At 38.6% G+C, this 13,463-nt stretch overlaps 1 protein-coding gene across 1 annotated transcript; it reads right to left on the reverse strand.

Annotated features, from left to right (window-relative positions):
• Nucleotides 1–3,598: 3,598 nt before the first annotated feature.
• On the reverse strand, nucleotides 3,599–5,848 carry LOC131979087 (ribosyldihydronicotinamide dehydrogenase [quinone]-like). Its single transcript, XM_059342994.1, has 6 exons — nucleotides 5,692–5,848; nucleotides 5,380–5,544; nucleotides 5,166–5,296; nucleotides 4,353–4,466; nucleotides 4,175–4,276; nucleotides 3,599–4,099 (listed from the first exon to the last, which is right to left on the reverse strand). The coding sequence occupies exons 1-6, from the start codon at nucleotides 5,693–5,695 to the stop codon at nucleotides 3,800–3,802; spliced, it is 816 nt and encodes a 271-aa protein (XP_059198977.1). The 5' UTR covers nucleotides 5,696–5,848; the 3' UTR covers nucleotides 3,599–3,799.
• Between the last annotated feature and the right edge of the window lie 7,615 nt (nucleotides 5,849–13,463).

The following is a 13,463-nucleotide window of genomic DNA, read 5'->3' on the forward strand; positions in this document are numbered from 1 at the left end:
GGAGAAGAGGAACACAAAAGAAGGATGGAGATGAGGATGAAGAGAGCAAGGCATGAAAGACACATCCTGCAGAAGTTCATGAAAAGAGGAAGGAGGTAGTGATTGTTATTATTTTTTCACCCGTGTTGTTCTATCCTTTTGTGGCCCTTGGATAAGGAGCTCCTTGGCTCTATTTGTTTTGTTCCTCCGCAGCTGTTTTAGTCTTCCCTTCTCTATCATTTTATAACCAGCTGTTCAGGCCCTGATCACAAACAAGAGAGATTTATCTTTCACATATTTTCAGATACTTATGGAAGTTTACAACATGAATTTATGAGAAAATAAAACCATAAAAATATTTTATCTCCTGCCATGCCAAAGGTTGATCCACCTGACATATTTTTCCTGGTGTCTCAGGTATGGTAGCGTACTCCCTGAAGTAAAACTATTTAAAAATGGAAATGTAAAGAAGTGTTTTATTGGACTATCAATCTTGTGATTTTTCTCCCTAACAAGGACTGTGGGAACTTATCTTTGTGCTGCAAGAATAACTTGATTTAAGAGGCTACTGTGATTGGTGTAGTTTGGGGGATGATTGTGCTCAGATGTCACAGTGAATTCCTCCGTTTCATAATGATGGTGAACACACAATGGACACTCTGTGATACGAAGGTAAAGGAGTCAGTTTGAAGTTCAGCTAAAGGGAAACACAAGTGTAGCTCATTACAAACCTTTCCTGCTGCCAATCTTAATAGAACTGCTGTGAACTGCGCTCGTCTTTCGTCATGTGTATGCACGCATGGACTCACTCTCTCACACAGGCAACATTCAACAAGCTGTGGTTATCGCTGAGGTATAATTGATTGGATTTTAATGTGGCCACTGAAAGAGTGTGAGGATGGTTGATTTAGTTTACCTCATTTCTCAGCTGAGCTCTCACTCTCTCTCTCTCTCTCTCTCTCTCTCTCTCTCTCTCTCTCTCTCTCTCTCTCTCTCTCTCTCCTGTCTGTTTTGGGTCATGGTGTTTAATGGCTGGCCTGTTGTTAACCCTATGACATCTGGTGCAAACACAGAGACCCATTTAAAGCCTAATCAAAACAACCAAAAGCCAACAAAGAACAATCAATCACATCTGGCTCAGCACTGCAGGCATCAGTTTTAAGGAATCATGTATTCATATTTATATGTATATATGAATTTTTCATATTTTCATTTGAAACATTATTACAATCCTTTAAAGGAATAGTTTGACATATTGTGTGATATATGATTATTTGCTTTTTTTGCCAAGAGTGACACCTCTTCCTAACTTACAAGTGCCAAGTGAACTTGGCACAATATGGAACGTGATGGAGCACAATAAATCGGGATGAGGATGAGATTTGTGATATTTAGCCAACACTGCAAAGTTCAAAGGTCAATGTTAATAAAAGTCTCCAGGTCGACTCAGCTCTCAGGCTTCTTCTAAACATTTTTTTTAATTATTTGAATGATCGTGTGAATTTGAGCGTTCAGTAAAGCAGGACTGAATTTCCTGTGACTATGTTCCATATCTGGTAAACGGTGCCCACTTCCTCCCATTGAACCAGCCAAAAATGGCCTTCCCTGCAGCCAGGGTGGGAGAACTGGGATGGACAATGGGAAAGCCGGACGGACACCAGATCACAGACTGTGGTGTAACTCTTACATACATAAACACTCAATGCCCTCCCAACACACCAACTCTGAACTTTTCTGTCCGGGACAATGATGCATATAGAAAAAGCAAACTCCAAAATCTTCAAACTGACAATAGTAGGATTGTGTAAATTTCTGTGTAGATCTACTGATGCAGAGTTTGTGTATTTTAATTACAAGGATGAAGATAATTAGTGCATAATGATTCACACATTTCAAACGCATAACACTCAAGACGTTATTTAACCTCAGTGTCATCTACGGCTCCTTTCATGTGGGGAGATAGTGTTTAGCTGAGAGGCCTCGAGTCTTAGCACAATATTAAACTGAAGAAAAAAAACGTCTAAACGCCTAGAACCCTCAGGATGGGAGATTTTTTTTGACAGCAAAATAAGGAAATGAACTGAACGTGTTCTGGCTGCAGAGACAGGTGATTATGAAATTGGACCTGACTGAACGCAAACAAACACACAGTGACCTTGTGAAACCCCAGTTGTGAAATATGCACACCGTTGAGTTCCTACATGTCACAGGCTGTGGTCTGGACATCAGAGTGCAAGGCCATTTCCTTAAGTGTACTCCCCCACCCCCCATCTCATTTCCTCCATACCCAAACAAAAGCTGCTTCTCTGGGAAAGTGCTCAGCCACTTATGTTGCCCAAACCTGCTTGCAAGCAAACTCTTTAAGTCGTCAGCATGTCTGTATACAGCGTACAGGGCACTTCAGCCTCAGCCAGACGGCATGCAAGTTGATTTGTTCAAAGTAACCAGTCCAAAACAAAAGTACACACAGCTTAGCCCACCCAAACATTCAAGCCAAACTTCCACAAGAATCAGCAAGAAATTAAGTTTATTGCACTTGCAGAGCCAGAGAGCAGTGTTCATCACTAACCTCCAGCTTTGATCTGGCTGTTAGGAGTGGTTTCCCCAGGTGGGTTCCCACTCTCAGATCAAACTCCTTGTCGAGCAGGTTTTCCAAATGGACTTCAGCTGCAAACCTCTCTCCCCATCAAAGCAATCAGAGGAAAGGAGGAGGGCGTTTCTCCCGATAGGCCAAGCAGATCTGAGAGGTCAGAACAAGGATACTCTTGAGACAAAAAGTGCGCTAAGAGAGATGTAAAGGTGCACTTTATGAAAAGAATCAAATTCAGATTTGTTACTGTAGACTAATAGGACCAATTAAAGTCCATTATGCAGAGTAATATGGAGAAAAAGACCTGAGGGTTGGATCAAACTCACATGGGGTTAAGATCTTGCACACTGAGATTCATCTGCTTTATTAAAAAAAAGTAGATAATGAGTCAGCATGAATGGGTTTCATGGTCTTGTGTAAAAAGCTTAACATATTTGGTCAATGGTTGTGTGAGTATGTAACTGACAACATTGGAAAAGGGTCCACTTTAATACTTTCAGTGATCCAACATTACTTTGAATTCTTAAACTTTCCACATGCCTCCGCAGTGAAAGAATGCAAAGATGGAAGAGTCTTTAAAATGGGAGGTACATTCCCACAACAGCACAAACAGATGTTTACAAACTCAGTTTATTCCAAATATTTTTCAGTGCGTCTCAAATCACATGCATTTTAGCTAAATTACCATAAACTTGCCATTTACATTTAGCAAAAATGCAAATTTTTGAACTAGAGTAGACTTGTATTGCCAGACTTATTCCCAAATGTGTCTTAGTCTGGAAGCTCTCATCAGAAGTGTATTTGATTTCCATGGGGCATTATAGAGCAGACCAAAAACCTTCTGAATAGCATTGCATGACTTTGAATTAACGGCATAATTTGAGACAGTGCTTATACAGCAACCCTTTTGCTTTTCTCAGTTTAATATAAAAGCTGCAGGAAATTCTTTGTCATATGTCCCTTAAGCAGCAGCAGCTTGAGGGACATGTGCCCTCCTACTTATATATATAGAAAAGTCACCTGTTGTACTTCTGGTTGCCACAGTAACATTTATTGTACATTGCCATGAAAGCTGAAGTCATAACCCAGACAGAAATATTCAGCCCTACATGATTTGAATTACTAAGACAGTATACACTCCAAGTACAAACAGAAAGTTAGAATATTCAGGCTGCTCTTTATTTTCCAGACAATCAAAGACAGCTCTGACATGGTGAGGCCCCGCTGTCTTCAGACTCCAGCTTTCATCTGGTTGTTGGGTGGGAGTGCCTTGCCCAGGTGGATCCCCACTGTTAGCCCGTACTCCTTGGTGGCATGCTTCTCATGGACCTCAGGCTTCAGCTGGTAACCCTTCTCCCCATCAAAGCAGTCCAGGGGAGTGAAGGAAAGCGGCTTCTCTTCTAGGAGTCCTTGCAGTCGTGTACGCCAGCTCTCCAGCATGGTGCTGCGTGCCTCAGAGGGAACATGAGATGGAGCCCAGAAGATCTGCGGAGCCAGAACCTGGAAGCCACAGTAGTGCAGGATGCCATTCTGGAAAGAGAAAGACATTAATGTCAGTTATGGCCATTTAATGCTTGTTTGAGTCAATTAATCTTGAAGCAGTACCTGCAGTGGCCACAGTGTGACATTCATGTCTCCATTGATGCCATTTGCACTGAACATGGACTCCTGAGATCCTGTGGTGAAGGACAGCATGGCTTGCTTTTCCTGTGCGAAAAGCCAATAAGTTTAGAGTGGAAAAAGCTTCAGCCTAGTAATGCAAAGCCTTTATCTGGGCCCTTACCTTGAAGATTCCCTGGCTGTATCGCTTCTCCTGCGAGTAGGCATAGCCCAGTGTGAGCACACGGTCGATCCAGCCCTTCATGATTGCTGGAACAGTGAACCAGTACATGGGGAACTGAGGAGAAGGGCTTAAAGTAAGCTTAAGGAGAGACACTACAGGCATAAACACTGTTCAATATAACGCAACAGGTCTCCCCCCCCTTATAGAGTGGAATGAAAACATCCAAAATAGACAGGTGTTGTATATTTCAGTAGTGCAACCCTAAAGTTAGCATTAGATATTGCCCATTTGCATTTTATACAATAATTGTTTTAAAGCAAGTAACATTTGGAAAGTTGTGTTTAGTAAAGAAAATGCATGCATTTGCAAAATGAGTTCTCTCATTACTCTAAAACAAAAACCACCAATTCAGTAGCACTTTATTCAGTCTTTGCAGTTTTATGCCAAGCTATATTCCAAAGGTTTATGCTAATGTTTGTTCATGAATCATGACAGATTTTACACATTTCTAAAAATGTGGCAAATAGATGTTTTTAATGAATTAAACAGAATTTGAATTATGGAGTGAAGAGATAAACTTTTGACTTAAGGTCAAAAAGGTAGAATTTTGAACATTGCTTTAGTGTTCAGATTTAAGTTCTGAACATTTATGTCTAAAGCACATTAACAAGGCCTCACTTGCATATTTAAACACAATTCCAGATAACTTAATATAAAGTAGTTCTCTTAAGCAACTGGGGAAGTTTGCTGGTCAAACTAGTTAAAATATTTAACTTTCCACCTGCATTTTCTCCCTAGTCCCTCAAGCTCTACCTGAAAGATGATGAGGTCTGCCTGAGTGAGTTTGCGTTGTTCCTCAGTGATATCAGCACACAGTTTTCCTTCCTGCCATGCCAGTTTGGTCTCCTCTGCATACCGGAAGTGATCAGCATTCTTAACTTCTCCTGTAGAGACAATAAATGTTTCCTGTAATTCCGAAAGCTAACTAAAAGCAGAACTTTAAAAATCAACTGGTCTATTTTTATACCGGTGATGTCGTCAGCTGTAGCAGTGGCTTTAAACTTCATGGCATACAGGTCAGACACTTCCACTGTGCAGCCCTGAGCGGTTAAAACTTCCACTGCAGCGTTCTTAGCTGCAGCGTTGAATGAGCCAGAGCTCTGGTGGGCATACACGATCAACACTTTCTTTGCTGTTAAAAACCAAGAATTAAACATCAGATCAGAAACTTCACAAAGGAAACATGAAGACAGTTTACATGCTCTAACCTAAGCTGGAACATGAAACACATTCTGTTAAACCAGTCAGTAAATATTGGAACAAACAGCTGAAAACTCACCCATTCTGACGCAAGATGTTAACTGTAAATGCTGGATGTCTCAATTAGCTGGTGTGTTGATGGGAACAGCAGCTCATTGTGGAGCAAAGCCCAACATGCTGCTTTTATACAAAACAACACATGGCCTTCTGGGTCATTTGTACTCTCACAGGTGCTGTCAATCAGCAATCAAGTCATCAGTCAATAAGCCAGCATCTCTAAGGACTATTATCTACATATCTTTAACTGAACTTAAATTTTTAAATTGGGAGTGGAATTTTTGTACCACTAAAGGCCAAGAATATGTACGTTTTTATCGGTGAAACTAGTTGCAGATGTAGCCCATTTTAAACAAATGATAAACTTACAATAATGCTCTTGCACATATATCTTCTATGTGTGTTTTTCACATTTTCGCCTAGCCAGAAAGAGACAAAGTGTAGGTTTTTCTGTGTCCGCTATACAGTTTATATTTTGAGAGCATGCGTGTCTGACTTTGTCTGTCTGCATGCAAGATGTTGAAAAATGGTGTGCCACTCCTGATGTCTTCCAACCACATGAAGCAGATGTGGCTCAGTGATCCTCTCACTCTGCCCTCGCTGATTTCCAGCTCTGTTTGCCTTTACATTACTTTCCTCTAAAGAAACAGTTGCCTGCGGTCGAGCCCACTCACGAATGATGCCCTGTAAAAAAAAAAAATAGTCTGCGCAATGGACATCAAAGGCATGAGACATGAGCTGGCGCACATCTGGGATCAAAATCAACTAAAGTACCATCTATCAAGCCACTGTGAGGCAGAGGGGTTAATGAACAACTGCTACATATTAGCACATAAGCGCACATGCATGCAAAAACGCTGCATGAGTGAACATATGGATACACTTTGTCAGCTGTCACTCCTCCCACCGTCTCTCTATTTTCTTGCTTATTAAAATTGTTTTGAGTTTTAGGGATTGGTAGCTTGTTGTCAGATTGCTACATGCGTGGTTTGAATTAAAAATCATGAGGCATTCTGGTGTTTACTCTTTTCACACACTTGTATGTGCTTCACATTGAGCCTCTGGCTGCATTCCCTCTGTTGTGACGGGAAGGGATCATGTGTTTTGCCGGGAGGTGTGTTTTCATGCTTTGTGATGTATTGAGCTACATGATCCCAGACTGATTTGTTGCAACATTGCTTGCAAGTATGTTTCACACTTTCTACTACATGTGTCAGGTAATTTAGGTGTGCTGCTCAAGGCCTTACAGAACATCTGCAGCCCACCTTTAGGAGCTCTTTTACACAAAACCACAGCAATGCAATTATAGAGTACATTAAAATGTACAGACACATACTGTACTAACAGAGGCCTTTAACTTGTCATTATGTTAAAGGCTTGATGATAATGTGAAAATGTAACCTACAGTGCCACCATGTGGCCAATGTGAGAAAATACAGCTTTTGTTCTTCCTTATATGGCCACTTAAATAAAATGCCTACTTTATCTAAAGATACACTTCAACAGTATGCATTATTATTTCTTGTATATGTGAAAAAAGCAACACTTACCTACACATAGAGGTTTCTAACCTGACCTACCAGTGGGCCTTTGCAGTGGTTCTCCTTCCTTACCATTAAACTGCATTTGAAATGGCCCATATCACTTTTGTCTTCTACAATTCAAACAGTGAAGCTAGCCCTTACCTATCTCTTACAATGTTAGATTAGGACCCTGGGAACATGCTCTTCATCTTCAGATTGAGCTGCAGTGTTCACTTAACTTGCAAAATGTCCCTGAAAATAAGCTAGATGGTGATGAGGAGAGTGCTGAATGTGCTTTTTGCATCTGTGCCCTGCAGCTCATTGCTCCGTAGACCGTCCATTTTCCGAAACAGACATTTTCTTCCCACTTTTTTTACCACTAGATGGTGACAGTGCCCAGATTTCTCTTCCAGTAAAGAGATTGATTTGATGCCGTTTATGTTTTAATCACAGTTGGTGAATATCAGCCAGACATTGAGGAGGTTAAGGCCAAAGTGAGTAATAGCCGTCCAGATGGTGAGTCGTGAATTGTGTCTGTATATTGGCAGAACGGAATCATTGTAAAGCATGCAAACTGCAACCTTTAACAGATTAATGCCACTGATCTAATCACTCGAATGACCGTAAGTAAACAGAGCTCCAGGATTTACTGTGGTACTTTTGGCGCACTCTCGGCGCTGCTGTCTGACAGGGATACAAATTAAAAGTCATTCAAGTTGTTTCAGCTTGGGGAAGTTTAGGTCTTGCAGAGGCCTCTAAAATATCTTAAAATAATATCTTAAATATTTGTTAAACAGACACTTCTTCTCCTGTTTCACTATCATAACCCAGTGATCAAACACAGAAATTATCTTCTGACCATTTCTCTTAAATCCAGAGATTAATTTAAGCCTTGATATATCACCTAGAAAGCATTACTTTTACTTAGCCCTCAACAACTTAATTATGTGTGACTCAGATTAAATTACAAGAAATTACTTTTCTTCAGCAATGTAGTTAAACAGTAAGTGCTAGTCCACTAGGCAGCAGCATACATCAGTAAGCAGCATGCTGCAACACTTGCAATCACACAGTGAAGAGTAAAAAAGAGGGCTGTGACAGAAAAAGTGCTAACAGGCAAGTGACTGTCATATATATGCAAAAATAGCACTGCATGTGTCTAATTATGTGCACATTTATACTCCCTGAAGTTTTTCATCAACTGACTTTTTCTGTCAGACACAGAGAAATAAAGAGAGATGGTGAAAATACATAAATGACAAGTGATTGGTTGGTTTGATTATTAGTAAATTAATTTAAAAAAAAAACATCTGAACCTGCCATTACCTAAAACCTCTTATATGTATAAACAGCATGTATAAGTAGATTCTGCTTGTTTTCTGTTCGTGTTATAACAATTGGGTGGGTGAAAAAGTGTGACTCACACTGAAAACATCCCCACTGAGATAGTTCTCTAATTCAGGAGAGTAAATTGAAATATGTTGGAAAGAAACTGAGACAACATTTCCTTTAACTTCAAGTGATTCAACAATTACAGCCTCAAGAGAGGACAGCGCAATCCAATCTTTCTGTCACATTCAGTTTCTCACACATAAGTGCCAGTCACTATTTGAGTTCATCTCGATGTCTCAAGAACTAAACTAAAACTTTTTATTACTGTTGTCAAAGATTAACTGCCAATCATTTAATGCTATTGCTGTTCATATTGCATTTGACCTGAGACATGACTAGGTATTTTAATGATTTTGCATTCCTGTCTGTTTTTATATCAAACCAATTCACTTTAGTTCAGCTGTGAAGTACACATCTATCTGTCTCCTGGCAATTGAGTGTCACAGAATAAGGAGAGAAAAATATGTCTCTTCTGCAACAAAAAGAAAAAAGCAGGATTTTACAGAGCCCCTTAAGGGACATTGAAAGAAAAAAAAATAGAAGTAAAAAAAAAAATTATACTTTTGCAAGATCTCGCAAAATCTTTGCGAGATCTCGCAGAAAGTACATCTTTTTTTTTTAAAACCTTAATTTTTTTTGACAAGTAAAAAAAATCATAATTTGTTGACATGACATTGTGACTTTTATTACTTTGTGTCCTTCTTCCTAACATTTTTTTCCTATTTTCAAATTTTTCAATTTTCAAAATTCAAAATTTTATTTAAAAAAAAGTATATTTATTTTTTATGTTTAAATTGTGAATATGTATATAATTAAACTTTTTTTTCTTTTTTTTGTCATAAATGTTATTATAAATTCTCCCTGCCATTGCACTTTTTTGCTTTCCCTCTAATATACTATATGGTAACTGCTACTAATCCTGTACTTAAATGAACCAGTGCAAGTCAGTGCAACATAATATGATCTCAGTCTGCCTCTCCTGTACTCACTGGGATAATAAGTCACTTATTATATTTTGCCAGCCAAGTAGGTTTTCCTGAGCCAAAGTCCCTGAAGGCAGCGTGATGAAGTGATGTTCACTGAACTGTGACAGCATCTCGCCGCAAAACACTGACTTACATTGTTAATAGAGTGGATGACAGACAAACCTTGTGCATATTTATTTAATATAACAGCACAGGCATGTACTGAGATGAGAGCCACTGCTTCATGAGTAGATTATCTGACTCAAGCGAAAGTCTCCCTCTCTATCATTAACATACGTCTCCACTGTCCATTAACTGCCCCGAAGAATTAGAAACAGGTGTCCTCCGTAATGTCTGTCCTGCTGGATTGGCTGAAAGCAGATAACACTCAAATTTTAACTTGCATAAAGCCTCATACAGACATCCCCCGTGTTATTCTCAGGTGTGCATCAAATCCGTCTACTCTGCTTTTCCTTTTTAAGCTTCCCTTTTAGTCAATTATATTTTTTAAATGGTCTGTTTACTGCCTCATCCTGCTCCGCTGGGATGCTCTTTCTCTAACTTGACAGTGGGGAATTTTCTGTCCCAAAACAAAACAGAACTAAGTGCCAGATTGGAAGCAAAACTATATAAAATGTCTTAAGGTGGTGAGATCGGTTGTTTGTTATTTTGTCAATTAACAGGAGACAAAGAGACAATTCCAGTGAATTAGATTAAAGCAGCTTTTACTCCTGCAAAGCGCATATTATAAAGTTGGTACCAAGTCATTCAATTTCCCTGGAAAGAATGGCTCCATTAACACCAGGTTATATTAGTCATTCATTTCCTGTATTATTAGAACATTATTTTTCATATATGCTTGACTGTGGACAAATGGGACTTTTTTGCATGCTTTTTAAATTTACTTTTAAAATGTATTAATGTTTTATTTCTTTTACCTGCTAGTGGTTGGGTACAAGTCTGATTCTAAAAAAGTTGAGAAGCTATGAGAAACATAATCAAAATAGAATGCAAATCCTTTGCAGCCTGCATTAAATTATGTAGACAAGATATCTTATGCTCAAACTGGGAAACCTGTGTTTTTTGTAAATATAACACTCATTCTGAACTTGATGCATTCTGTGTTTATTTACATTTTACATTTATCACACCTTTTAGCAATCAAGGTTGTAGTTGACAACAGTATCTTGAGGAAAAGTATAAATGTGTGACAGGAATACGGCATAAATATGACACTGTGTACAAACTGATTTAAAGCAAAGTGTCACAGGATGATGTTTTGCTGTTATGGTGACAAATTAGAGATAATAGACTAGTTTTAAGGTACAGACTGTGACTCTCTTTTGCAATGAAGACAGGTTTTGACCTGTCTTCATTGCATTTGGCTCTTAGAACTCACATTGTGCATCTTTTAGTATATTCTTTGTATTTCAAAGACCTCAAAGAAACATTGATTTAATAAATAATAAACAGAACAATCAATAATAAGTAAATTCCTGTTCATTTAATCTCATCAAATGCATTCATCCATCCATCAATCCATTATCTGTTATTGCTTACACTATTCAGGGTTGCAGGGAGACTAGAGATGATCCCAGCTGACAATGGGCACACACACACACACACACACACACACACACACACACACACACACACACACACACGTCTTGGTGTACTGCACCTCACACTTGCACAATTCATGTAATTTTAATTTGTGATGTATTTTTTTCACATTGACATTATTGTCTCATATTTCTCCACTTACAAATTAGAAAAGACAAAGTGCTTTTTTGTGCCAAAAACTTTGAGAACTGCAGCAAAACTGATAAAATGTATTATCTCTTTCCCCTCTTCCAGCCCCCTCTTCCTCCTCACCACTGTAGCCATGGTGACAGAGCTGATCGATTAGATGTAATCTGATGCCAAATCAGCAGAAACAATATATGACAACAGATGGTAACCAGACAGAGAGGAGAGCTGAGGGAGGGGGTGTGAAAAATAAGGAACAAATTCAGATTAAACTACTTCAGCTCGTTTGCATTTGCAGAGTGTGATTTGTTGTTTACACATGAGGGTTATGGAAACTGGCAAGTGGACATGACAGAAGGTAAAAGTGATAGAAAGTAAGAGGAAGTAAAGAGGAACAGAAAGTTGGACCGACACTTGCAGTAATTTATGCAAACACAAACAAACACAGCAGGTCAACGCAAACTTTTAACTAAAAAAATCTTTCTGGAAATTTAAGCTGCTTTAAATTGGGTGTGAGCAAAATATTTTAAACATGCATGTTAATTAAAACATGTGCATGCATGAACAGATGAGGAGGAGTAGATGGAAATGTGAGGTTTGTGGCTCTGGCCTTTAAACAGATGGTGTCCAGACTGAGGAGTTGAACCCAGGAGAATTGGTGTTGAAAGGGGGAGGAGAGACACAGAACCTCATATAACATGTTACCAAGCGATTCCACTCAAATCAAATGGTTGATTTTAGTGCTGGAGGTCCAGTTTTACAACTGTAGTACAACCACATTTGTTTATTAGCTGATATGAATATTCTCAATGTATTTAGAAATAAAATAGTTCCTTAAAATGAGTGGGTGTTGTTGTAAATCTTGTCATGTATTTCTAGTCTTGGCCAGGTGTCTGAGCTGAGCCAGAGTCTGCAGAATAGAGTTAAAGTTCTGAGAGATGCATTCATTATTCATTAGACCGAAGTGATACTGAGAAGACAGGCTGCAGTCCAAGCTGGAGCCTTTAGATAAAAGAGGTATTCTTGGGAAAACAGGAATTTAAGAGAAGAACAAGCAGACTAATAAGTGTTTATCTACTCAGATTTGTTCATGCCAAGCTGAAGTTATTTCTTTGCTGTTTCTTTATGGAACAAATTTAATTGAAATTCCTTTTTTTTTTTTTTTTGCATTTATAAAAACTGATAGCTTTTTGATACCTGAGTCAGCCAAGTTTGGGTTTTTGCTGAAATACAATGTTAGGACAAAGAAGAAGGAAGAACAAAAAACCTGGTCTAATAAGAAAAAATATATATTTTAATCAAATGATGCGTTTGGATTAAAGACTTACAGTTTTGTTTACTTTAAATTATGTTTAGCTGTTTTTATTCTTCATTTTCATTGATAGTTTATGCATCTGGACTCCATTTCAGCACCAGGAGCTGTCCATCTGTCGTGGTTAGATGGTAATAAATGATCATTTTCTTTACGATGTACTTGATTATAGTAATTTTGTTAAATGTTTTGACTGACATAAATAGACATGTTCAGATCTGATGCAAGTAACAGGAAGGGCAGGCAGAAATCGACAGAACTGAGTCAAATTGTGGTTTTACATTCAGTGGAAATGAAATAATAGAAGTGGAACAATAAATTTAAAGGATGCAGTTTCTGCCCTTAAATCAATATCATCTTTACTGAGAAGGGTGAGTAAATACTAGTATGTGTTTGCTAATAACATTTCTGAGGAACCATCTTTATCGCATGACTCTTTTCCAGTGAAGAGCAGCATATCCAGGCTGACATTTCCCCATTTGGTATGATGGAAACAGTCTCATTTCGGAGAGAATGATAATAATGTTAGCCATATGCCAAAGCCTTCCCACTAACCACACATGATCCTCACTGAGCGCTTATTGTGCCATTTCTGAAAGTGTCTGAGGAAACATTTTCCACCATTGGCAGCAGAGGTGGAGGCCCTTTGGTGATTTACTCACCATGATTATGTTAGTAATGATTAGCACTGACATTTCCCTCTAACAGATGACAAAAACAACTACCAACTACAACAACAAGCTTCCAAACACAAACTGAACCACAATATCAGGCTTTATTTTCCTGCAGTAGATAGATATCACACATGTGTTGCAATAAAAGGCAGTAACTAGAGGAGCTTTACATATCATAA

This window comes from Centropristis striata, chromosome 10 (genome assembly GCF_030273125.1).
Source record: "Centropristis striata isolate RG_2023a ecotype Rhode Island chromosome 10, C.striata_1.0, whole genome shotgun sequence".
In the NCBI taxonomy this organism is placed as follows: Eukaryota; Metazoa; Chordata; class Actinopteri; order Perciformes; family Serranidae; genus Centropristis; species Centropristis striata.

What these genes read in the sequence shown, in the direction of transcription:
- LOC131979087 (XM_059342994.1), bottom strand. An exon ending in TACAGCTGACGACATCACCG is followed by an intron (nt 5,297 to 5,379) that starts GTATAAAAATAG and finishes TTGTCTCTACAG; the next exon opens with GAGAAGTTAAGAATGCTGAT. An exon ending in CAGACCTCATCATCTTTCAG is followed by an intron (nt 4,467 to 5,165) that starts GTAGAGCTTGAG and finishes CCTTCTCCTCAG; the next exon opens with TTCCCCATGTACTGGTTCAC.